Here is a 27,555-nt window from a genome sequence, read left to right on the forward strand (position 1 = left end):
AATGCGGTGCAGCTTTGTGCATTAGACATTACACCTGGTGTAAGTTTAGTCACGCTATATACTACTACAATTCGTTTAATTCCAAATCCCAAACTTTTCCTTTTTGCTTTAATAATTTACAGGGAGTCCCGATCTCGATGTGTTACACTTAGACAGTAGAAGACAATCGGATGTGTTTATAGTTTATGCAAAATTTTACTCTGTCCTTTTTATTGTGCATAACGACTAAAGTATGTTACTTTCTCTAAGTTATTTGGAACATATCGTTCTCTACACTTTATTATTTAATTTTTTGTTAGTTTGTGAAATGACTAATTCCAATAGTACAATAAATATGATAATTTACTACATTAAACGGCCACCCTATCTTTAAACTCACGCAATGGAAAAGTTGTGATTAATAAAGTAGATGAGCATTTGATAGCAAGTGGTAGCTCCTCCATATGGTTGGTTGGCCGATGACACTCCATGAAGATTAAAAAAGTTTAGTAGAAACGCTATGCATGTTTTACAATTCCATTAGTTTATAGATGCCCGTGTTTCTTAATTCTTGTTAAAGTACCTGACCGAAGTTCCGATTACATCCGCAATTGAACAGCACTTTCCGTTCTGCAAAAACTCTTAGTTCTTCCTTAAAAGATGCGCGGTCAATGCGAGTGACCAGCCGATGTATTTAACGAAGTTTATATGAACTCGGTAATTAGAGGAGGTGTTTATAATGGGAGACACGCTCAGTTGCACAATCATGGTTCAAAAGTTGGTTTCAACTAAACCCAACTGGCCTTCGAACTGCCTCTTAAGAAAATGTTTGTGATCACGAATGGAACTAATTTAACGGTAATGGGGTCGTTCAAGTATTAATCGTATTTTAAACCAAGGTTGTACATCTTGGGCTCTAATGTGCGATGGCATTTCCACCGGAGTAGGGCCCTTTTATTTGATCTGTAAGTTATACCATTGGAGACATTACCATCCACTTTTTAATAATAAATAAGTAAGTTTCCATAGCAACATAGCTAACTGAAATGAGTAGCGGGGTTAAAGATTTTATATCCAGCGGATTATCTGGTTCCACCAAAGTTGGTTCACTTCATACTTTGTATAAATTAATTTGAACACACCTAACACCGCACCCTCGGTCGGTGTAGAATTGTAAAAACCCCCCGGAACTGGTTTCAGAGCAACAAATGACAAGTAAACTTCGACTTTGGAGCAGATCTCTACTCTAATTCCATCGATTTTCGAAGAGTCCCCAAAAGATGACGCGTAAGTCGACAACTGGTTTGCATGGGCGAAGCAACGGTACGGTGTGGATTGGATTCGTGTAAAACCGAAGCCGCCATTTTGATGCCCGTAAGTGGGGATGTTCGTGATCTGTGCTGTTAGCCCTTCGGTATTTTTACAAAAAGTTTAAAAGCTGTTTAAATTAATAAAGGAGAAACAGCCTCAAATGGAATAATTGCAGCGGCTTCTCAATTTAGTGTTGCAATAGATTCCGGGAGTGAAAGTGTTAAGTGTTCATCGTCACAAGAATTTCCTTCAAGTCGACTCCTAACAGCGTGGCTCCTTAGGCTTTCTTTGTTTCTACAGCAGATTAATACAAAAAGTAAGTAAATATCATAGATTCGGCGTTCAGAATTAGTTTTCAGGTTAATTTATCCTCTAAAATATTTATTTAGTATTATTAAGCGTGTCTAATGGTATTGGTCAACAAAATTTATTAGTTAGCTTCAGTTTAACTTTCTCCTGTATTGATGGGTAAAAGCGGAAATGCCTCAAAGCCTGTTTGTGTCTACTGAGATTAAGAATCTTATCATAAACACATGATTCATTATATTTTCAACACATATTCAAAATAAGTTTGGAAATCATAATCATACAGGTTCTTCATAAAACAGTGCAAATTTTTCTTTGAAGTTTGACATTCATTCGTTGCCTGCCTCTTTTCAATGAGGAGAAATGTTTTGAATATAAACCAGTTTTATTCATTTTTCTGTAGTATCTCATTTGCAAATATGTAAACATTACAGAATGGGAGTAGTTTTATTAAAATTACCAGGGAATTACCTACTTACTTACCTCAACCTGAATATCGAGCTTTCATAATACTTAATTTTCTGATTGTTCAAGTTTTTTATTGTTTTGCTGCTCCAGACAAATATTTTCTTGACATGCTTTCGAATGAGTAATGAATGTACTCACAAAGGCAAATGAAATAGGTTTTTGCTCTATCGAATTAATTTTAAAGCAGGTGCCTATTTCCATCTTCAACTGTTGAAGCAGAGATTGTTGAGGTATTGTATTGTATGTGTTTGAGTTATTTCATGGTGTGAGTTCAAAGCATTTTTTGAGGTTACATTCCGTCAAATTAGGTTTGTCTAGCTGATGCTCCCTGTTTGTTTTAATTTGTGCAGATCTGCAATTGCAAGTAGACAACTATTAGGGTAAGTAATATAAGTAACTGATTATGAGCTTCATTTCCTTATATTAATTAATTGACATTATGACCTCTCTGTTCAAATTCACAAACTTAATAGAATTGAGATAGAATTGACTTAACAGTCTATAGATATCACAGAAATTAATAAAATCTTTCATACATTCATAAATTTGGAGGTACATTTTTTGCATTAGTACTTTTGTATATCATGCTATTTCCATTACATATTGTGCATTAGTACTTTGGTGTCTTTCCCTTTACATATCATGCATAGGTGGAATAATAGTAAAGGCTATAATGGCCCAATCAGGACCATTATATCTTATCAGTTACAATGCTAAATTAGGAGTATATTACACAAGGTGTTTCCTAAACATCGGTGTCATAAATGCCATTTTACCACATGGTTGTAGATAAAAATATATTATATAGTGAAGTCTAAGTTAGTGAATGACTGTTAATAAATAGGTTTTCTCATTTTTTTTCTAAAGCAGTTGAATAATAGGTTAATAATTACATGAAAGTAAAGTAACATTTTACAAAAACATCAATTGTCATCAAATTTAGCAGATAGATTAATATTTCTGCTAAATATGCAACCAGTTATATTTCATCCTCAATCTGAAATCCCCATTTAAAATAAAAATTATATTTTAATTAGTACCTGTTATCAAGTTTTAAATTAATTTATTTATCAAAAGGAAGCAAATTTACATGCTGCATAAGTAAGTAAAGTAACTTTTACGAATATAAGATTTTGTTTATCTTAAATAACCGGAAAAGAACATGATTAATCAGTAATAGAGCAGTCATTATTAGCTATAAGTTTTTACCATTCACGAGACATTGAAGAAATGAAATTTTCTGTACTAGAAGTCAGCATATTATTCCGCATCTGTTTTATTTTATAAGTGTAACCAACCCCGATCTATGAAAAACGGCTTCATAATATTACGCTTCCCTGTCCATGTTTCGCCGTTGGTATAACATACTTTGGGTGGAATCTTGTATTAAAGAGGCACCAGACACACCTCATTCCATTTGAATTGAAGATTTTATGTCGAGATTCGTCTCTAAGTAATATGTTTTCCCAGTTTTCAACTGTCCAGTTCAAATATCGCCGTGAAAGCAAGCTAAGACGATTTGTTTCCGAAACTAACGATTTCTTGGCTAGGTATCTAATGTATAGTTTTACTTTGACCAATTTGTGTTGAACAGTTATTGGCTGAATTTCTATATAAAGAGTTTCAGCAATCATTCTTGAAGTAGACATCCAACCTTCTTTTGAAGACATTTTATTAAATAAATAAATAATTTCTATGTTGCTTACAAAATCACAAAATGACACAGCATTTAGTGTATAAAAACGCAAAAGTGCAAACAATTTGTGTACTAAACATGTGCTAAATAGCTTGAAAAGTAAACTAACTTGCAAATACTAGATTCTCAGATTCACTTACACTCCTAGAAATTTGACATCTTCCATTTCCTTAACATGTACTAAAAATAGTGTAGGTCCTAAGATGGAGTCTTGTAGCACACCTTGCTGTTGACAATTAAAAATGGAGTAATGCGGGCGACCAGTTCCCTCCCCTTTTGATTATACAAACGGTTTGCTCTCTTTTGCAAAGGTGAGACTTCAGTAGATCAACACAGAAACCACATATGTGATAATTGGAAAGACGCTCTAACAAGTTGTTGCTATTTATTGTGTTGAAAGCTTCAGACAGATCGAAAAATAGCCTAGCGACCCTCAAGACCATATCTAGTTTTGTAACAATTAATTTGTAGGCACTAAATATTGCCAGGACCTTCCAGGCTTGAGGCTGAATTGATTACATCCAAGCAACCGTTTAGACAGAAGTAAATAGGCTTTTAACCCGCTTATTCATCTAAAATATCGTTTTGCTAGGCCTTGCTGATTTTGGCATAATTTCTACATTGCTTCTCTCATTGTAACGCCCAATAATTTTATACATGCTGTTTGCGGACTAAATAAACTACCTGGAAATGGCAGTTAAGCTGTTCCTCTCCCAAAAGACATTCGCCACCATGTTTTTTAGCTCCGGATAAACTGGCTCACCTTTTGGCATACATATTTCTGTAAGTCAAATGACGAATAAGCTGATTTAACATGTAAATTTTCTTCGTTAAACTTACTTCAATTATGACCCCGTTTTCTGTGTAAATATTCGAAATGTTCCTCTAATGTCGCGGTAATAATGTCTAACGTTCATAAACTTGTTACAAATTACCTTATTTGACATTTGAAAACATTTTCATGTTACCTGTAACAGCCCTATACTACTAATGTCCTTCTACCAAAACAAAGGAGTTTGATTTACATGGATACTGTTGGTTTAATAAATTTAAAAAGTTCCTTTTATCATAAGAGTTGCTTTATTTTTGTTTGATAGTACATGTGGCTTATTACCTAGCCAACGAGCTAATCGGCCACATCGGCACTATCCCCATTGTTTTTTTTTGTTTTTTTTTTTTCAATTTAGGACGGCCATGGAATGTTAAAGGAAACACGGCGACGTTTCCTTTGATATTCATTTGTTATGTGTTGTTGATGTTATGATTAAACACGCGTTGTCGTTCTGTGTTTCGGATTTAATTTATGCATAATTTAGGTAAGTTTATGTAATTTCAGGAAATCTAGTTAAATCTAATAGTGAAGAAAGACTTATATTGTACCGCGGTTGAGAAATACTTATGAACCTTACGTCTTAAATTCCTCAGGGCGGTTTCAGGATTTAAACTTGACGTTTATACTATTGTGTAGCGCGCGGAATGTTATCAAAGGGTGCACGGTAACACTGGAGGTTTTTTAATTATCGTTAATGGAAAGTTCTTTTGAACAAATACCCAATAAAATAATGCTCATATCTAGCGTTCCATTGCAAAAATCGAAATAATCGAATCATCTTAATTAACCAGTTTTTAGCGCTTTATCAAGCTATTTATAGATTCTAGTCCAGAAGTATAGTATATAGGTCAAGATATGGCTCATTTGTATCTTTTAATTGAAATACAGGGGTACGAGGTTTTTTCATCGAACTTTGAGCACTTTGGATCCTTGTATTTTATTAATACAGAACTTGATGTAGATAATGTCAAGGGTAAATTAGTAATTTTTTATATGTAAATATTGCATGATGAAGCTTCAGAAGTCAAGCACAAAACATTAGACAATATCAGTTTCCCAATAGGCAGGGATCAATAGGTACTCTTGTAAGGGTCTTTCGATTTTCAGCACCCACAGGATTGAAACTTCATTTTGTTTGAAGTGTTTGTACTAAGCTTTTTGTCTAGCAGGTAAAGTCAGGGGTAAAGCCGGACTCTCATACTCCCGATATCCGACTATACTATGGTATAAAGTTAAACATTTACCCGGTGTCATATGTTTTTAAACTCCATTTTTTACTTAATATCTTTATTCTCATTATTTTACAGTTAATAAAGAGTTTATTTCAAGACATAATAATAGTTTCACGTCATTGTATCGTCGCATGTTGGACACCTGGGGCACTGACTAAGCCATAGTGAAGCAAAGACATTGTCTAGCGTTTTATAAAGGTAAAACTAGGACATTCTTAAAATATTCTTCCATCTTCTGTACTAACCCTGCAGAGTATTGTGTCGATTATAAGGTGAGTCAAGTCTTTAATAGATGTTAGTTTAGATTATAATTGGTGATACTGCTTTCTTCCCAATATTTCATGATAAGTTGTTTGCTGTGCTAATTTGTATTCAGTTAATCGGCGACACTTGGTACTATATGTTTTGTCGGTACTCGATATAAAATTTGTTGTCCAATTTGATAATTGTTTGTTTAGTAAGAATTATGGTTTTCTTGTTTTAATTATTTACTCGTTTTTACTGGTATTTTGTACGTACTTTAGAGTACCAAATTGTTTAGTGATTGCCCCCGTGTATAATACCAGTGTTTTTTACTCATTTTTAATAATTAATACTCGTCTCATTGAAGCTTGGAATGATGATGTTTAACATGGATGCGTACTTGCGAATACGATCATCAAGTAACCATTTCCTATTTACGTATTATCGCTACATAAATTTTGATTTAAGGGGTTCTTACAACTCATATTACGAATTATTATTTTTAAAAAATGTATGTAAGTTTTACCTGATTTTTTTACAAGTAGCTACTCAAGAACTATGACATAAAAAAATACAAAATATACACCTACCAAATAAATAATATATCAAAATAAACAACAAAATACTCAGGTAAACAAAATCCATTCATATAACAGTTACGGTGTTTTGGTGCGCAGCGCTATTCGTAACATTATGTTTAGATGATAGTCCTTTTCACATTATTCAAGATATTCCCTAATCTTTTACATTTAAAATTTCCCTCATAATGTCGCCTAAAGACTGAGACTTTAAGATTATAATTTCTAGAACCACCGACACTATGCAAATCAAGCTTATTATTTAGTCTTTTCATGGTATGTCCCAACTAACACGAGTATAAGGTTTAAATACATATTTTTAGAGTACTTTTCTAATATGTTGCAGCTTGAGACCCTAATTCTAGTTAGAATGCCCTGTCCTGTCTGTAAATGCAAAACTTTATATTAATTTGACTCATAAAAACGTCTCGCAACACCCTCAAACTTCCCTCAAAGTTAGCCAAGTAGGAGGGCGGAGTTAAAACTTTGCCGAACTTTGGAAAACTTCAGGCAGCAGAACTGAAACTTTTATAACAATAATTTTCCTTAGGGATAATTTCCCGAGTTAGAACATTTTAATTGGATTTTCTTCAAATTACCGGCAAATAAAACTTTTAAACTTTTTCCGTTTGGAACCGAGTTTCGTCAGTTTTGCTTTTGCCGCTTCGCGTTCTATAAGATCTCTTTAATCGCATTAAATCTGAAGTAAAATCCTTGGATATGATTCAACGTTGAGCTCGTAAATGTGCAAGAGCACAATGTCAGAAGAAAGTTGGACCAATTTTTCTACCGACAAAAAGATTTAAATATTTTATGAATTTTTGAAAATAGTCTTGAACTTGAGATTAATATTTGATAATTGAAATATCAAATACTGAAACAGCTCGTGATTATTGTCATGGTTATTGTAAACTGCCTAATAAAAAAACATCTTTTACAAAATTGTATGAGTAGAAGGGTAAATTAATAAACTTTAAAATAGTGTCGCAAAGTAGATGACTGGAAAAATAAGTAGAATGTGATCAGATAAATCTTTTATAACTGAATTTAAAAGTATCAAGTGAAAGTGCTTAAAATGACTCGTCTACAGTTGCTGGAAGTTTAGTAACATTTCATTTATTTAGTTTGAATAGTCAATATTTGAAAACTTAGGTAACAAATTTAAATTGGTCAGTTCGGATAGTTTTAGCTGCTAAAGATTAGCAGCCAAAATTTCACTTTGTATTTAAAATAACGTAATCAAGAATGGTAGGTATATTTCAGGAATAGGTTACCTAACATATTTAACGTGGTTATTATCTTTATTGATTCCCAAGATTTGGGTAAAGCTTGATTTTTTGCCAATTTCACTGATGAAAACATGTAATAAGCGAAGGATGTGATATTCCAAACAACACCAAAAAATAAATAAAGTGCGATTTAAAGATCGCCGCCGTCTCAGCGAACTTAGAAGTTTTCGATCCCTCCGAAATAAAATCGGGAACAGCCATCTTCTCGGAAAGTTGGCGAATAAAGTTTCCCCAAGTATAAGAAAACTTCCAGAGAACTTTCCGAAACTAAAGGCGGACTCCGCTTTTGCTCCCGTCCCGCCTAAAAACAAACTTCTCCCATAAAGTATGTAAACTTACACTTTTGTAACAATTTCAACTTTCTCGCTTGTGAGGACCCAACCCGAAGAAACTTTTAAAATCTTTTGAAGTTTATTACTTTATTACAGAGTGTGCTACTTTAGGCCAGTACGGGGAGTTGGATAAGTCGTGTGAAGTGCACAGGGTGGACTTATATTGGAATTTCAAGAACTAGGCATAAGAGATGAAATATTTTAAAACTTAAATTATGTTTTTGCTTTTTTTAATGTCAAATGCAGAAACTTATAAAGCGCCCTTTGACTAATCGCAAAATCGGAATAACCCCGGGAATAATTCGACTTCTCCCCTAAGTTTATTCCATCGTACGTGCAACAACTGCAGTTAAACTAACTGCAAACTACCGAACTAGCGGCCATCATTACTATGCGAATTGTTTGGTTTGCAGCCTAAACTTAGTTTCAATGTACAAGGTATTTCATGGGTATTTTGGATATGGCGACTAGGCACTTGTAGTTTGAACTTCTCGCTATAATATAGATATACGCTTGACAAAACCCAGTACAAATACTAGTACGAGTATAAGTTTCTATCACATAAATATACAAAGCATCGGAAACAAGATTTTGGAATTTGAGGTTCTTCTGTCTGAAGTTAGACCGTATGTTACGTTCGTAACTGAGCACTGGCTTTGAGGGACCTGAGTTGAAGCAAAAATTGAAATGTGTATTCCAATGGTGCATTCCAATAGAGAAATTCATAGAGGAGAAGGCATAACAATTCTTGTGAGAAATTTGTTGCACCTGCAGACGGAATATGGAAAATCCACCAAAACGCAAAGTGTTGAAACAGACTTTGTTTTTGATTTTTATTATGTGTGACAGTTTTGATGCTTTTCCGAGTAACTTGTCTGACTTGATGCACGAAAACTTCAAATTATGGAAATATATAGTGATGGCTCGCGATTTTAAAGTAAACTTGTACGGACAAATCAGACTAGTGCCCTTGAACTGATTTGTCTATTGAACACTTGTGATATAGTATGACATATAGAAAGGCTTATTAAGGTGACTGCTCACTCTGTATCACAGTTAGACGATATTTTTCTCACATGGATGCCAATGAATTTAAATCTAACATTCATATTAGAGCCACTTTGTATCACGATGGTTAGTGCACTATCACAGAAACCGGTGAATAGACCGATGAATAACCTTTTTTTATATAGAATTTGTCTCAGTTATTCAGCTAATTATTTGCCTTCAGCTTTAGTTTTAATGGATCATTCTAAATATGGTGATCTATGAGATGTAGACACGAGATAGGAACAATTTCACCAGTAAAACTTTGTTTCCCATTTTAGAGGTGACCCCGTAATTCTTTCATGTGGTCGCCACTTTAGTGTTAAGATACACTTTAAAGTTTCTGGGTTTAGTTAATTCGCTGAAAATGTTTCTTGGGATATGACACTTTTCTGTAACTATAGAAATATCAATGTTTTGTTTCAGGCAGCCGTCTTAATGCCGGACAATGAACTTCACTACCAGCGACGTAGTGTGACCTGAAGACCCGATCTTCTCTTGATTGTCCATCGTCGCCCCTCAGGACGGAGCGTGTGCACGTGGAAGTGAAGAGGTGCGGGGCGGGTGCGCCGCTACGCGTCCGTGTTGCTCCGAAATCGTGTGGTGTATGTGTTAACCGGGATATCCAGTTCTCCAACCTGTCCTCATATTAGTAAATGGACAGACGTAAAATGTTGGCAAAAAGGCCGAGGTTTGAACCGCGAGGACCCATTGCAAATGGCCCTATGCAAGCTCGTCCTTTGGTGGCCCTGCTCGACGGTAGGGACTGTTCAATAGAAATGCCCATACTAAAGGATGTAGCTACAGTGGCCTTTTGTGATGCACAAAGTACAAGTGAAATACACGAAAAGGTAATAGTTGATCGAGGGGCCAATCACTGACGTATTTTCGTGCACAAAAATATCATTAGCGATGTACCTCTCTTAGTTGGTATTGTGTTATCGATAAATTTTTTCGATCGCATTTTGTAACTAATGTTTTTCTATCTGGCTAAAATATATCTGGTGTCAAGTAGGTAGAGCGTTTGGTAAACATGAACCAGAGAGAATATCAATAATTTCATAAATATTTGAGGATATATGGGGAAACTATCTGACAACTTACCACTTATGGTTCGCATTGGTTGAAATTGAATTTGCAGCGAAATATTGAAAAAGGACAAATGATGGAAACATCAATTCTACTCTGTCAGAACTAAGGTATATCCAAGAGACAAATCCAATCAATATCCAACAAACAAATCGAGGAAAGCTTGTCACAAAGCATAATCTGCCCACATGGTATTAGGCTTTTTCGTAATCTTTCTAGGGTTAAGTAGATTAACATGTCAACTCTGGGATTTTCGTTTATTTCAGATTTAAGAAGTTTTAGAGTTGATTGGCCTGAGGTCAGTTTCTAAGAGCGTAAAATGCAGTCTAAAAGAAATCATTTCCATAGTAAAATGCAACTTTTTGTCTAGTATTTTATGTATTCCAATTGCTCATAATATATAGTTGGCTATCCCCATATTCCTTGTGCATAAAGAAATCTCAAGGTAGCAAATATGAATTCCTATTTTTCAATCTCTCTCTAACCTGGAGTATATGCACTTTTTAAGAGAAAATTATCCGCATTTCTAGACATATAAGATAACTGGAAAATAGTGACAGGTACAGAATAGATGCAAGGGAAAAGAGTTTCTAAATTGACGTTCTTTATAAACTCGTCTTGCCAAGATTTCACTCCCATTTGAAAATATCCCCGTTTCGTTTAAAACCGTTATTTGTTTTAATTTGAATTTGCAGTTATCTAAATATTTCTTCAAAAACTGTACGTGCTAACTTGTTATATGTGGCAATTTTACTAACAATCTTCTTTTATTAATTTTAATCAAGACTTAAACCTGATTTCCAAGACACCTCGCCTTTTTAAAATTTCTTAAAACCAGGGAAGTTATATTGGTCTGTGAACTAGAGGTATAAATCATAAATTATATCTCACGCATCAATTTTCACGGTTCGTCTAAATTGTCAATGTCTTTCTCTTTGTATATACTTTTTAGAACTTTTTGGGGTTATTTGATTCTTATTTTCATGTACTACTCTACACACGTTTTAAGTTGATTCCCCAGTGCCTTAGATACTGTTTTCTGGATATTGATTAACGAAAATGTTAAGCTATTTCGAATTGGGCAAAATACACATTTTTATTTCCACTCATATACAGGATGTTTTTTTTTGGTGTGCCTACCATTGCTATCTCCGAAACGATGAGAGTTATAACTTCGATTAAATTAGACTAAATTGGCTCCTTATGGAGCTGATTAAGGACACCGCTGCAAGGTTGCCACATTTTCAGTAGTTTCCTAGATATTTGAAAAAGAATGAAAATGGTCCAAAACTTCAATCCCTTGTATTTCGTATACTATTTGTGACAGAAAAGAAGTTTAAATTACAAAGTTTCATAACTTTTTACTCTCTACAAAACGACATATCGAACGTCATTGTACAACTGTTAGTAATTAAGTAATCGGTATCAACTTCATTATTTTAAATACGGACCTGGAATTTTTAATTCATATTTCGAAAGCGCTTTTTATTCCTGACAGACCCATATATAATATGTTTACATTTATTAACGTTTCAACCCGCATAATTTATCATCAGACTATTTTTTATTTACCTTTTTAAACTACTTTTTAAAGATATATATATATATATATATATATATATATATATATACGGTCTGTTTATGGTTGGTACGATTAAAGGCGGTAAAATGGAAGAAACCTTCAAAGTTTGTAATTGATGAATCATCGGGCCGGCTCGCTGGTTAAGGCCGAGTTTGGCTATAGTTTAGCAAGGGCTTAAAGGGTAAACAAGCGCGTTAAAGCAAAGGTGTTTGATAAGGTTTATTGTTCAGTTTATTGCAACTTTTATTGTATTTGCAAAGATACAAAAAAAAGATTGAAAAATTTGAGAAACATATAAAAATTTTTGATACTTCCTTCAAGTCTATAGCGTCTTCAATGATAAAATCAAGAATACTATATATCAAAGGATGTCCCTTCAACAAGTGACTCATTTTTGTAACAAATGGATCACATTTTCAACGTTTGCATTATTTACATCAGAGATGTGGTAGCCTCGAGGAGTTAAATCATTCTGAAATATATCTTATTATATCTTATAAACAAGGGGTAGACCACTTCACAAAAGTATGTACGTGTATTGCCAAATCTTTCTCTACAAGCGAGTGGTAAAGAGGCTGTACCTCATACATTTGCAAGTGAAAGTTTTGCTTTGTCGCAAGTGTGCGGTAAAAAATTTCTTTGCACGTAAATTAAAGCAGTATGTGTCACAGAGAATATACAGATTCAATGTTTTGTCAATAATTATCTCTCTGATTGCTGAAAAAAACTTTCAAATTTAGTACATCTTATTAAAAGCAAATGTTATATATCTGCTAAGTTAACAAATAAAAAAAGTGCAAACTTTTTAATGAGTACCCGTATCTTTTATTCTGAATCAACAAACAAAAACCAGCCAAACACATTGAAATGACCAATGCCAGTTAATCCCACATCAAGAAAACTTTTCCAATCACAATCCCGTAGCTGTGATTGAATTAATGAAATATTTAACAGATTGTCCCCATATTCGTAGACTGAGCAACATTTTACCAACAAACGCTCTATGTTACTGATTTAACACCTTATGCGGTTCCAGATTTAATTTCCCTTATTTAAGTATAAGTAGGGCGTTGAAGTTCTGTTATGTAACGCAACAAGTAAAAAGTGCAAACCTTTTGAAAACTCCTGTATTTTCTTTTGGAAACCACAAAACAATAGTTTGCTAAGGCTGTTTTGAGATATCGATCAAAACTATTAAATGACATATCATTCAAAATTCTGAAATTACGGTAACTGAGTTGAGAATCAATTAACGGATATTTCAACAATTTATTCTATAACAAGATATTTGTTTATAATAGATGATGGAAATTCTAACCAGGGGCATACATAAAATGGTTGTAAAAGCTTGATTATTAAAAATAACACATTTGGTATAACGTTTTTGGTGAAAAAAAATTAAAATTTCTTAGTTTAGATAGATTTAATTGCTACTAGCACAATATGAGAAGAGAACCCGAAATTCTTTCCTAACTTGATTTTGGTGGTGGAGATTTCGATGATGTTATGTGCCGTGAGACTTATAATTAAAGAAAGCCTTAAACATAGCTTTTTTGTCAATAGCAGAATATATAAGTGTAATCCAAGTCCGTTCCTCAATGATGAGATTTCACTATAAACCGTTTTGAACTAGCCAAACTAATGTTATACTCATGTACAATTGAGATCCTATTAGTAGTTCCTATTCAGATTCTTGTGAACAAATACCTATTACTTACTTCAAGTCCAAATCGTTAGGAATACTTTTAATTGAAATTAAACACATTACCATTATCAAACTGTGACATAATGCAATTTTTAGGTATTAAATGAAGCAGTTGGTGCCTTAATGTGGCATACGATAATTCTAACTAAGGAAGACCTTGAAAAGTTCAAAACTTTACGCATAATCGTACGCATAGGAAGCGGCGTTGACAATATTGATGTAAAGGCAGCAGGAGAATTGGGCATTGCAGTGTGCAATGTTCCTGGTTATGGAGTCGAGGAAGTAGCTGACACCACATTATGTTTAATATTAAACTTATACAGGCGGACATACTGGCTGGCTAATATGGTGAGAGAAGGAAAGAAATTTACTGGACCAGAACAAGTAAGTAGTTTGTATTACGTTAATGATATTGCAATAGAAGTTTGATGTTTTCTATTGCAATGTGTCCTAAAAGTAAAGAAAAATTCAATTACTTCACTAAACAATAACTTTTAGAGTCATTCTGTATGTTTCAAATAATCAATTTTTTAAGTAATATTAATTCGTTTAACTTCGAAAATGTTTTTGAAAATTACTGGAAAAGCTGTGTAAAGTTGCTAAAAACTACCTTTCACAAATTACTGTTATCGCACATTAAATCATTTGAATTAATTGACGTCAACCCCGTAAATAAAGAGCTAACCCCCAATTTGTGAATTTTAAAAATAAAGCTATAGTTAATGTCTTATTTTGAATAGGTAAGAGAAGCAGCCCAAGGATGTGCCAGGATACGTGGTGATACATTGGGCATCGTAGGATTAGGTCGGATTGGTTCTGCGGTGGCTCTTCGAGCCAAAGCGTTCGGATTCAATGTCATCTTCTATGATCCCTATTTGCCTGATGGCATTGAGAAAAGCCTCGGCCTGACGAGAGTATACACACTGCAAGATCTATTGTTCCAATCGGATTGTGTGTCATTACACTGTACTTTAAATGAACACAACCATCATCTGATTAATGAATTCACCATTAAGCAGATGAGGCCTGGGGCATTTCTTGTAAATACGGGTTAGTTAATCTAAGTATATCTTATTGGAAGTGTTATCTAATTGTACGTCTTTAGCTAGAGGAGGTTTGGTGGACGACGACGCTTTAGCACAGGCTCTGAAACAGGGGAGAATCCGTGCTGCTGCGTTAGATGTTCACGAAAACGAACCCTACAATATATTCACGGGTCCGTTAAAAGACGCACCGAACGTATTGAGCACTCCACACGCGGCGTTTTACAGCGACGCCAGCGCCACGGAATTGCGCGAAATGGCGGCGAGCGAAATTAGGCGAGCCATTATGGGAAGGATACCAGAATGTCTTCGGAATTGTGTCAACAAAGAGTACTTCATGGGACCGGGTCAATACCCTGAAGGTACAGGTAATGTTTTATTTATTTATTTTTGTTTTAGAGATGCAAATTGTGCAAAACCGAGTTCTTGTTTCATTGTGAATTGCTCACGAAAATAGTACAGAAGTCATGTGTAGTGTTAAATACTTTTGTAAATATCTGGGAAACGGTGATAGATACGAAAATAAATCAAGGGGCAAAACTTTTTTAGGTGAATAGCGAATTCACATCACCATAAAGAGATGTTCAGCGGCGTGCGACAAAAAAATCAAGATGGTTGTAAGGTTCTTAATTACCGAAACCATAGTGTTCTTTAATTTGAAAAATAGTTTTGTGGGGGAGTATATATCCTTAAACCTTTTTTTGTGTCCTGGATTTTGCTGATTTATTTAAACTAACGAGAATTTTTGCCGTATCAATTTTTACTATGAGCAGTTTAACTAAATTTAAGGGTTATTGCTTTTTCTCCCACAATGTTGTAATTCAAAATAATTAACAGATTTTTTCTGGTTTTTAGTTTCGCCCGCTGGTGTAAACGGTGGTTATTACCAGAGCAGCGGTGGCGGCGCTCTTCCAGTGCAACAAGCTCATTCTACAACGCCGCATGAGGCGCCGCCCCACGCAGTGGCCCCCACCCCCCCAACGCCACAGCCGACCGCCGCCCCCGTTGGTCCGCCGCCAGTTCAGGTACCGCCCCACGCTCTGGTGAGTACCACTGATTCGAGGGACTGAAGGATTCCTTTATTTACTTTACGCCTTTTTAGTTGGGGCTTTTTAGTTAGTTGACATGGACCCAGAGTGTTTTCTATGAATAATAATAAAATATGCTGAGATATTATTTTTTTATTACGAATTAAGTAGAAAGACTCCTTTAAGCTAAAGTCGCAATCGTTTAAATTGTCCAATACAATATTACATTCATATTTTAATTTTTTTTGTTTTCTCCAATTTTTTCAACTTTTCAAATATACGTCTGATATTTGAATCTACACTGTAATGCCTACATTTATTTTTAATCAATTTTAAGCGGAATTCGAATCGTTTTCAATTAAAATCTCAATCTATTGCATTTATGTCATAACATAAAAGGAGCTTGAGCTTATTTTTGATGCTCTTTTTAACACAAATTTGAGACAGTGACACATACAGGGTGTCCCGAAACTGATAGTCAAAAATGATAAGGTGTACAAGGGACGTCAAGATATTATCTACCCTTCCCATATTTTGTTTTTTATTTTATAATTGTTTTACCGTTTCCTTGTTAACTGTGAAGTTTTGGTGATTGAACTACTCTATAGTTTTACAATTCTATGCTCGATTTTTATTAAACGAAAGTTGACAATGACAAAAAAGTCATCGTTAGTTTAGTTTTACTGACAGAACATTTAAAGAAACTACAATTTCGGACCCCCTTCATATTTCATTTATCCAACAAAGTATCGAAAAAGTTGCAATCAATTATGATATATTTTTTCCCATAAATTCCAGTGGCGTGTTTTTTTCAATGGGACACCCTATATGTATATTTTTATATATTTTTAATCATCTCTCTAATAGTTATAAAAAAGCCATTTTTTGTTAATTCTAAATATGTATAAGAATGATTTATGTAATAAGTACGTAATGTAAGATTTTATGAGGCAATTGAGTTTATAGCCTAGTGAGTTTGTGAATGAATTCACAATGGAAAAGTCGAATAAAACTTCATTACATACGCATTACATACAAGTTTTATGTCCGATTTCGTGATAGTTTGCAACTTAACTTTGCACTGAAAATTATAATACATGCGAACCTTAATCTACTATTAAAGGACATTTATATGTCCTTCAATCAATATTGTCATTGTCAACTCCGCCGTAAACGTATATAAAGGGTGATCAACCTCAAGTAGGCGTTGAAATATCAGAGGGGTATGTCTTGGATAACTTCATCAACTGTTATCTATTTCTCAGACGTTTAATGGTAAATAGCAAATGGCTTCAATCATTGCCCTACATTTATGATTCACCACCTACTGTGAAATATATAATATAATCGGAAATAAACACATTTGTGTCATTAAAATAATGTTTTGCTTTTTAAAGTCATTGTAAGAAGCAGCTTTAGATCAAAGTTATGGTAACTTTTCCAAAAGGATAATATTTATTTATTGGTAAATTTTATGGTTTCCATGGAAATTATTCTCAAAATAAAGTTACTAGTACATTGGTCAAGTGACCCTTATAATGACACCTCTCAGATGCGAATTTATCTAATCTAACACAATTTGCAAAGATATGTTAAGTTAATAAAGGATTGACATTCTTCTATTTTAAGTATTTTCCTCACGAAATTATTGGGAAGAACAGTGTAGTTCAATACCGCTAGAGGATATTAGTCCTCGGAGTGGTTGGTTTTGTTTTTATCCTTCTAAGTGATTCCTGCTTATACGTCGCTATTTACCTACGACTGTGTGAGTGTGCCAACAAGCACGAAACCAGTAACGTCCTGGTGTAGGTCCATACAAATACAATACATATATACTAAGACTGCCCATCGCAGTTGGCGATTTGCTAAGATCTCAGTAGCTTCACTAATTTATTGAAAGATGACCCAATCGATTAAATTTTGAAATAAATTTAAAACTACCGCTGCAAAAATCTAAATCAACAGGTTTGTCAGAAGTTGACGAAGAAGTTATTTACACGTAAAAAGGGTTAACGGTTCTGGAAGTCTAAATTTTACCAGTCAAATACGTTTATCTAAATTAATATATTTTAAAAAAACAATAATTATGTAAATGCCTAACTTAATTGAAAAAATATACCAAAAATAATGAATGATTTGTTTCATAAGGCGAAAAACATCAGCATATTTACTGAGGCAGCGATATACATAACTGAGTCGAAGACGAGGCTACTAAGCTAGATAAGGCAGCAAATTCGTGTTTTTGCTGAATAAAACACAATTTTTTTCTTCGATTGGTACGGACTAAAATTGTAAACCGATTATAATTGTAAATAATTATAAAACACCGATTACATACATCCTAACCCAAAATCTATTAAAAAGAAAAGTAAATTTTTAATATATCTGAAAGTTATGAATACTTAACTTACTTCATAAGCAAGCATTGTTTTGAAAATCACTTCACGGAAAAACGCAATTTATATCAGGTTAACTAGATTAATGTTTTCAAAAATGATTTCTCAATATTCCTAAGATTTATTCTACAACATAACTTAAGGTTCGTTTTGAAGGAATTAACGGTAGGGTTAGGACTATATCCGCCCCTTTTCCTGTAATTAGTAAAGGTTTTTTCTAGTACATCCCGACTTAATGGATTCATTAATAACAATTTAAATCTTTTTGTTTCTTGTTGATCGTACATTTAATACTCCCTCAAGTATCCTCAAAAATTTTATGGGACACAAATGGTATCTGTGATCATAGATACCGTTTTTCGGAAATACCACATAATTATAGGGGTTCTTTAAATATATAGGTCACGTAGTGCAAAAACCGATGCACGTTAGAGAGCTGAAATTCTGTGATTTTACCGGTTGTATGATTAATTCAGTGCTTCTTATACAACATATAAATATACAATTTGTGAAACTTAATAAAAATGATAAACATACTTCCCTGACGGCATTCAGTAACAAAAGGCCGTTATTTCTTTACCGTTTAAAATATTCTTATGGAAGCAACAAGCTCTTTACATTGGCTATTTAATTGTTTTGGTATATCGAAAAACACTAATAATAAACTTAGAGTATATTCACACTAGTCTGCGCTCTTAAAAGAACAGTTTGTGATAAAGAAATTACCAGTAAAACGGGAACCTGATAGAATACGACGAAAAATTGGATGGTATTTACGTAAACACAACCGTCGCAGCAAAATAAAATGGCGGAATGAGGAAGGCGTGATTTACAAACGACAAATTTGACGACACTGAGCCCTGTTACCAACATTGTTGTTAATATTTCCATTATTCACGTTCATGTTAAATTTAAATATTTTACTACACGATAGAGGGAGGTTACCCTTAGATCTAAGTATTAGTTGCAGTTCATCCACATAATTATTGTTTACCTAGTGATGATTTCCTCGTTGAAAATTTCGTATTTTGAACGCGAGGGTTGGCAATGAAATCACATGATTTATGACGTACAGCGGTTTTTGTACTAGGCGACCTATAGATTTTTACCATTCGATGCATCAAACAACTTGTTCACGAATTCAATAAAATTGGCAGTGTCCAAATCTGTACTACTTTTTAGTACTACATATTTATGTATGTACATCTTTCTACATTGCTGTTGTCGACCAGAATTTATATGGCTGGTTTTCATTAACGATCGATGTTCATCGATAAATGAGGAACAGTCAACTATCGGTAGACAACTTTCAATAACGCCCATTCCTACGTACATCGGCATACTTTTAGTGCAAAGCATAGTAAATCCTAGCTTCTTTAAGAATATTCTTTTATAAGGTTGAAAATAATACTAATTAGTACAAAGCTATTTTCACAATGGCAGTCCCGTATCAATTTTTTCGATTTAATACCAAGTGTTAACGTAAACTGTCATGGAATTGGTCACTTATTGTGATTGACGAGAACCATCGAAATGCCTAATTTTTTTAAATTTTGCTGAATAATTTTTTGTAATAAAAATAAAAATTTGCTGACAACAGTAAATGCTCAATATTAAGCATCGAAGAAATATTAAAAAAGTCACTTGGCTAAACGCTCGAATACGTCCTTGATAACTCGACTGCATCTACCTCGTCTCGCATACTCTCTGGCAGCAGCGAAATAGAAAGTTTATTTACTTTAGTCTGTTATCGAATGATAAGAGGGTATTTTTTACCGACAGCAGCGAAGAGCTTAATACACCTGCATTCTTCGGGTTCATATCGTTTTTGCTATCGGCATTGCTTAGACCCCAGTAGATCTAGGAATTCGACGACGGCTGATCATTTTATGTAGATATAATATATGTTCGTTGATATTAGCATATACTTAACGAATAAATGTGGACAGTCCGTGGCAATCGCAGCGTAAAATAGCTGGTATTATAAGTGAAAGATGGCACCTCTCGGCGCATATCTGGATCGGGATATGTTTGTAATTCAACCGAAACGCGCGTCGTAAAGTTGTATTATTTGGTTTTTTTACGACTGGTAGGTTACTGCATTGTTACCGCTTCAAATTTAATATCGAATGAAGGGTACCTCAATTTTGCCTAGTGGTATTAACTTTTTGATACAATACAGAAATTTGATTTATTAAATTAAATATTTGATCATATTCATGTAGTTGTGTGTTACGCCCGTCAACACACTTAAGAACACTAAATTTACCGAATGCATATCGTTACGTTGTGAGCAATATTTGGGACCATACCTTTGAATTTGTTAATGGTTTGATCTAGCAATGACATGCGATTAGCTGATCAACATTTAGATTCTTTTGGTTGTTTTGTGGTTGCGTACTAGCGATACATTTTATAATGGAGTTTAAGGAGTTCGGTAATCTCTTTTTATTTCTTAATTTCAGCTATTGAGAACTAGTTACTGAATTGAGCTATCATTTCGTTTTTCTCTACGATACAGGAGAGAATAAGCGAATTTCTGTATTTACACTGTGAAATGAAGTGCTGGTTTTTTTATGTAGATGGATATTTCAGCTATTCGATTCTCGAACCTTAAATTATGGGTCTTAAATCAAGAGTTTCTAATCGGAAGGGCAACATTCCAGGTTAATAATTTGGATTGTGGAATTTGAGGGTCACAAGGGCGAGTTCGTATAAACTCCGACATCTATTTCTAACTGTTTGCATGTTTTGTATTCAATATGTAAATAATCTTTTGTTTGAGATTAAATTCTTCTCTAAGTTTATCATCAAATATTAAGGTTTAATTTTTATAAGAATCAACGTACTCTTTAAATATCTGTCGCGTGATTAGATCTGATGGATCCCTTTAATTTGTGTGACCCTGTGAGATCAAACCGACTGAAATTCGTACTGCACTGTGTTGTATTATTCTAAGCGAGACATTACCATTGGGGTCAGATGCTCCTAATAATCTCAAATGTTGTATTATTATTGAATTAAAACGTTCTACCGGAGACTTTGATTCGTGATGATAGGGTGCAGCGAAATGCATATTGACGTTGTAATTTTTTAATAATATTTCAACAGCTTCATTTCTAAACTCCGTAATTGGGGAATTTCGACAGTTTGGTTGGAGTTCTTCAAACATAAAATTTTGTGGCTGTTGTCTGTGAATAACGCTATTGATAATAGTGTTTCCCGATAAAACGTCCGTTGGCTCCGAGTTCAGTATTTTATACACATTCGACGTTGCAGGGCTTGTGGCAACTACATTATTCTGGCAGAAATTTGGGCGGAGTGTTATTAAAATTTGGTCTATGTTGGTTATCGAAATTCATAGGAGTCATTGATTGATATGGAGCAAAATTAGAATTATTATGTATAAACTAATTGAGTTTTGAGGATATTGGACTCGAATAAGATTGCATGGTTACTAATCGGAGTATGTCAACGTCCTAAAGGTAGAAACCGCTGATGGTGCACTTTACTGGCATAGTGTAACTGTGAAGGTCTTTGCTGTTGCAACATATTTACAGCTGATTTATCAGGTCAGCATCTATTTCCATTAGAAAGAAAATTATCGTCTTCTTGTGCGAAACTCATCGCTTCTTCTAGCGTCAAACCATTAATAAATGTTTTTAATATGAAACTTTCACATTCAGAAATTTTAAGCATTTACATCTCTCTAGCTTCATTTACCATGTGTATTTTAAAAAATATGAAACTGCACAAACCATGCATCTTGTAGACGTGCACCACATTACTGGGCATATTTTAAAAAAAATTTTTATTTGATATTATTAAATCCAGGATGTGCAAAACCTCCTGTTTTATAAGGTGCAAAGGTTTTAACGCGAAGGCTATATGTAAATATTATAGAATATGATAATTATAATTACCGCAATTTTACATCTATTGACCCCTTTCGGCGTTAAGTGTTATGAATTTGTGAAATTGTTTAGACATGCCGACATTGAAATGTTCAGAATATTGTTTTTTAGTAACCATACAAAAATTATTTTATGAGCGCTGCAGCATGCATAAAACGTGGACTATGATGCATGTGTAATGAAAACAAATTAACATACATTGGTAATAAGTAGTATATTTTCTAATAGATCCGGTATTATTCATGTTTAAACAAAAATGATTACAGTCCCAAATTTAACATTGTGCAAATTATAAATCAAGAACAAGAAGGCAAGGTGGCGTACAGCATTTTGTTGCTTTTTTCTCTAAAGTGCGCCATTAGATCATTTTTTTTTTGGCAAGAAACTTACTTTTGATTAAATTTATGACATTTATTTATTCATGTCACCTAGCAATTTTACTTTGCAAACATCAAGTCAACCAATATTATAAAATTAATTCAAATTATAAATACATATAATGGTTGTAAGAAACATCGCATACCAACCATGGTGAAAAGTTTCTTTATTGTCTCGAAACTATAACTAACCTCGAAGCTACGCGTCTCGTTAAACTATAAAATCTCTACAGTAATGAAACGCTTTTCACCTCTGTATATAATATGCTATTATTACTCAATATTTCTTCATTCCTATTAATATTAATTCCAAACTACAAACTACTGCTATTCTCATATTTTGCCTGTCAACGTTTTGTTTCGGAATGTGATACCGAATACAATATACACAAAGCCCTGGGAAACAGGAAGAAAGAGAAGCCCTAAGCCTTCGCCTAAGCGCTCTAAACCTGTTTGGAGTTCCAAAAATATGTATCTATACAGGAAATATACCTAGGCAAATTAAAATAAAGGAATATTGGAACACCATTTATGATTAGAATAACACGCGATTTTCTTTATTTAAATATTAGTTTTAGAACAGCTGAATAAATTATAGAATTTAAAAGTGTTTTTATATTTCCCCACCGCGCTATACGCACTTTTTTCTCGAACGACCTAGCGTGATATTTACGACCTATCATTTTTGACTTTCAGTTTTTGGACACCCATATGTATGTCCAATGGACATTTAAAATCGAGCATCAAAGTAGTTTGAACCGCCTGGCTCGAACAAATTCTAAATTATTTTGGATTCGATTTGAAACCGGTTGAACTTTCGATATTCGACGTTTATTCTAACATTTTGAGTCAATTTTCTCAAACCGCTTGCATCAAGTCAGCTTACAGTAATCTTCGTAAACGTAGTCAACGACATAAAAGTAGTATGTAGACAAACTCCAAGGAATAGATCTTTAGCTTATTTTAAGGCAAAAAGTTAATAATGAATGTCCTTTTGATAGTTTCAGTTTTTTAGCTTAAATTGGGATCACCAGTTACTTTTTGTGGCCCACATAGTTAGACATACCATAGAATATGATATTTTGTGGTGGAATTGAGATTTTTTATGGGGCCAGGGGTCATGCTGCTTTTTCTCACACTATACTTCTTTGTAAAGTTATGCTTATGTGACCTTTTTGCCGTAGAATGTTCTGAAAAATCAATCTCTAGAATTTGTTTATACACCCTGGATCTTTAAAATCCAGTATAATAAGCCATATGAAGATATTTGGAAACTACACTTACGAAGTGAAATTCGGAATTTTGAAAATTAGAATTAAAATTTAAACAGTCCTTAGGCGTTCTGGACACTGACAGAATTATTAATTTTTTTCTTCCTGTATTAAACTAAGACTTTTCTTTATGCGTGTTAACACGGAGTCGATTTTTATCTTGAGTCAAAAAAAAGTTGTAGCCTATAAAAACTGTATTTTTGTGAACTCAAAGTTAGCTAAAACATAATTATTTTTATGAAAAATTATGTGGGAGAAGTTGGGTCCATTGGGTTGGCTGCAGGTCTTTCTATGATTAGTGTGTAGTGATAATATGTCGAGCGAAACCTCATGGCCAATTTCTTTTCAGCCACTAAGTACTCCAGAAGCGGCGGCGAATCACCACGCACCCAAGCCGGAGCCGTCAGAAGTCCACTAACATTAAAAACAGGGAGTGTACCGCGTGGATAGTTCAAACGCGATTAAATTGATCACTGTTTTCATTTCGTCAGGCTTCAGTTGCGTTCTTTACACAACATATCGAAAAAAGTTGCAAAATTCTACATCACAGGTTTAAACATTTTTGTGGCCGATCTTCGACGAGTTTTCTATTAGCTTCCAAATATTTTTTTATTTAGTATTAATGTGCAAATGCAAAATGACAGAGAGCTACTGTTAGACAATTATTAGTTTTATCCATTTTATTATCCTGCTTAACCTGAATTACAATTACACTTCATATCCAGGTTAAAGCTAAATAAAACCAGAACTAACCTGGATGTGAGATATAATTTAGTTGCTAAACATTTTAGGGAATTAAAAGTTATTAATTTCGCTTTTTATTGCAATAATTTAGATGTGTAGTGGAGTAGAAAAAAAAACGGTTAAAAATCAACTTTTTCCGACGTCACGGCCATGTGATCAATCACTGTTCATCGTATGGTCGAGTCGTAGGTTAACGGATGCACGAAGGAAAAGTTTAACGGATGTTTTTCATGCATCCGGAATCCGATGATAGGATTTTGATGCATTCGTCATCCGACGATAGGATGCTACGACGAGTACTCTGAATGGTCACGACATCGGATAGAGTTAAATAATTTAAACTTCGCACGATATCGTAAGTTGTTATACCCGATATCTTGTTTAGTGTTTTGTTTTTGCTCACTTTGCAGCTAATTTATAGTTTATTTGACGCTTTTATAGCCAGTTAGCCAATGTTAGGTGACGGATTCGTGAAAAGCAACCCTTAAAATATGAAACGTTCTGTCTAATTATGTAAAAATTCAATGGTACAACGCCAGTCCAAATATGACGTTATGCATTTAAGAAACTTGCGTTTTTCCCTGAATTTTTTTTAATGGATTTGCAAGAGTGCGTATTTGAATGATGCAAAATATTTTGCACTTAAATTGAGTTGCTTGTTTATTTTTCGATATATTTTTGGGTTAAAAGTTAAAATGTTTTGTCTCTAATTTTTGGTGTTTTTGTTATTAACCCTTTCGGTCCATTTCTTATGTATACAAAATTTACATAAACAAATATATGTATAAATAATTGGACCACGTTTGCCTCAGAAAAAATTTTCAGTGGGACCTATACGTCCCATGGGGTTAATAAAACATTTTGAAAGTCAGTTTGTATTTTAGAACAGCGTTAAAAACGTTTGCAAATTATGAGCCATTTGCGGTGATTCAATGTCTGATATTGTATTGTTGATGTTTTCAGCGAAATGTTGAATTTCATCTGCCCTTAATATTATTTTTGCCAAGGTGAAAAAATTAATTGGGACAAATAAACCGCCCAGGAAACCCAATGGGACATATAAATTCCAGTTGAAAGCAACTTTTTGTTCAAAGTCATAAATCATGCATGTGGCGAAAATCTTATAACATATTTTTATCGTACAACACTATTAGTAACACTTATACCTATTGGTTTGCAATAAAAATTGATTTTTAGAGCAAAAACAGCTTAATATTTTTTTTTAACAAAATGAAGGATACGTGGTACCCATACCGTGTTTGGTTACGGTTCTGCTGAGAAATACATTGTTGCCACTTTGCTTTCTAAATAGTAAAAGATACTTAAAAAAAAGGTAAAGCATTAATAAGTACAAAATAGGACGATGTAGCCAAGTGGGAAAATGAATAGAGTCGTTGGGATTGATATGTCTCTCTGGGACCGAAAGGGTTAACCCAGTAAAAATAATATTTTTCAAATTTTTTTGAAAGAAAGAGTAACATATACTTCCAATTTATTATTTGGTTTTGATTTATGTCACTCTTCGTAGTTTCAGAAAAAAGATCCGTAAGCTCGGTAAATTAACATTTGCGGAATTGTGTTGATATGTATATTTCTACGTATGTTTGGGTAACTTCCTAAACAATGCACGGTGCGTTTTTCGATTGAGAACAACTTAGAAAGCCGTTGATTTTTTTTTAATCCATATCTACCCACTTATACCCAATAATAACGCGACTAAGGCTATTATAAGATATGGTTTTCCAAACATGTGTAACTATACAGAAAAGTAACGTGTTTTTAAATTATCCTTCTAAAACTGCATTTACAGAATTTTGATTGACAAGTTTAGTCGTTTCACAGTCGTTGGACAACGTGATTTAAAAACTTATTTCTGTATGTTACAACCAATATTACTAATATAACTAATATTTGAAAACCACAGATTTCCATTTGTGCACAGTGGTACACATAAGATGGTCATCCTATCTCTAAAAGCAAGAGGTTTACCAAAAAGTTATATAAGAATATTTCTGGCCTTAAATGAGTTATGTGAAATAATCAGTGTTTTGCACGAAGTTAAGTTTCGTGGAACGGTTAGAAATATAATGGGTAAAAGCATTTGAAGCACGCCATCTTTATATTTTGGACAATTCGAGCACCTCGAAAATGAGTTCAGAGTAGTAGTAACAAATCTTGTTAGTTCGGTTCATCTCCAGTCGATCATACATAAGAAGCAAAATGGTTGAGAAAATAGTGTTGAATGTTACACTGCAGGGCGGAGTTAGGAACGAATTCAAAATTGCCCGCCAATTTTCCTTCTTATTTCGGCAAGAGACGAACCGCGCTGGCGAGAGTGGATAAATTCGAAATAATTCATTGGAATACTCCAGTTAATCACACATAAAATGTGAATATGGCTTATCCTGAAATGTCTTTAATCGTGATGATTAAGTGTTTCTCGGGTTAGTTATGATTTTGTTTTCATTTTTAATAATATTTAAATGGTTCAAAGCGGGATTTATAAACTTTACGTTGGCGCTCGCTTTACCGTCGGCGCTAAAACATAAATGGACAAGATAAAGCCAATCACAACACCTCAACAAGGAAAATATGCACTGCCTTAATGTATTTATAACTTCTCTTGCGGTGCCAGTGATGCAATTGCTACGTGTAGTACGGTGCAACGTATACTCAATCGTACAGGAGCGAATTACACACGTGATCACATGTTTTCGGCCTAGTGGCATTGTCCATGTCAATTCGAAACTAAATTATATGCTAATTGATAAAAAGTTTCATCCTTTACGAACAGAAGTAGTGAACAAAGTGTTCACCGATTTATACTACAGCTCCAATGGTCTAAACATAAATTTTAACGAATGTTAAACATAACATGAATGCGTTCCATTTAAGATAAGAAACTTGCCTGCGAAAATTAAACGCCCCGCATATACACAAATTATTTAAGCCTAGAAACTTTAGCATTTAACTTTTTTGTGAGACTCGTATGCTTTTTGAACTAATCTTCTGTGAATCAACCTATGAACACGCTGTTGAATTTAGAAATTACAATTTTCGAGTTGTCTTTCAGTAGTTCTCAATGCAGGGTGT

General features: G+C 33.9%; 3 protein-coding genes across 5 annotated transcripts in view; 2 read left to right on the forward strand and 1 right to left on the reverse strand.

The window, feature by feature from the left end:
- Window positions 1-27,555, forward strand: part of LOC136410077 (uncharacterized) — a 108,357-nt gene that overhangs the window by 27,019 nt on the left and 53,783 nt on the right. The window lies entirely within an intron of this gene.
- Window positions 1,316-24,636, forward strand: CtBP (C-terminal binding protein). 3 transcript variants are annotated; one of them, XM_066392024.1, is made up of 7 exons: window positions 1,316-1,606; window positions 9,740-10,164; window positions 13,786-14,073; window positions 14,430-14,739; window positions 14,795-15,100; window positions 15,588-15,775; window positions 24,068-24,636. In XM_066392024.1, exons 2-7 carry the CDS (start codon window positions 9,970-9,972, stop codon window positions 24,134-24,136), a joined length of 1,356 nt encoding a protein of 451 aa, XP_066248121.1. In that variant the 5' UTR covers window positions 1,316-1,606; window positions 9,740-9,969; the 3' UTR covers window positions 24,137-24,636. The 3 variants fall into 3 exon arrangements, with proteins under 3 accessions (XP_066248121.1, XP_066248124.1, XP_066248122.1); XM_066392027.1 differs by lacking the exon at window positions 24,068-24,636 and adding an exon at window positions 15,835-15,905; XM_066392025.1 differs by having other exon boundaries at window positions 1,317-1,606; window positions 14,795-15,094.
- On the reverse strand, window positions 3,997-4,999 carry LOC136409844 (uncharacterized). The gene is made up of 3 exons (XM_066391653.1): window positions 4,875-4,999; window positions 4,445-4,514; window positions 3,997-4,266 (listed from the first exon to the last, which is right to left on the reverse strand). Exons 1-3 carry the CDS (start codon window positions 4,997-4,999, stop codon window positions 3,997-3,999), a joined length of 465 nt encoding a protein of 154 aa, XP_066247750.1.

This window comes from Euwallacea similis, chromosome 7 (assembly GCF_039881205.1).
Source record: "Euwallacea similis isolate ESF13 chromosome 7, ESF131.1, whole genome shotgun sequence".
Lineage (NCBI taxonomy): Eukaryota > Metazoa > Arthropoda > Insecta > Coleoptera > Curculionidae > Euwallacea > Euwallacea similis.

What these genes read in the sequence shown, in the direction of transcription:
- CtBP (XM_066392024.1), top strand. Translation starts at nt 9,970, where the DNA reads ATGGACAGACGTAAAATGTTGGCAAAAAGGCCGAGGTTTGAACCGCGA. An exon ending in CAAGTGAAATACACGAAAAG is followed by an intron (nt 10,165 to 13,785) that starts GTAATAGTTGAT and finishes TGCAATTTTTAG; the next exon opens with GTATTAAATGAAGCAGTTGG. An exon ending in AGGTACCGCCCCACGCTCTG is followed by an intron (nt 15,776 to 24,067) that starts GTGAGTACCACT and finishes ATTTCTTTTCAG; the next exon opens with CCACTAAGTACTCCAGAAGC.
- LOC136409844 (XM_066391653.1), bottom strand. Translation starts at nt 4,999, where the DNA reads ATGAATATCAAAGGAAACGTCGCCGTGTTTCCTTTAACATTCCATGGC. An exon ending in CCGATTAGCTCGTTGGCTAG is followed by an intron (nt 4,515 to 4,874) that starts GTAATAAGCCAC and finishes AAGGTGAGCCAG; the next exon opens with TTTATCCGGAGCTAAAAAAC. An exon ending in AGCTTAACTGCCATTTCCAG is followed by an intron (nt 4,267 to 4,444) that starts GTAGTTTATTTA and finishes TAATCAATTCAG; the next exon opens with CCTCAAGCCTGGAAGGTCCT.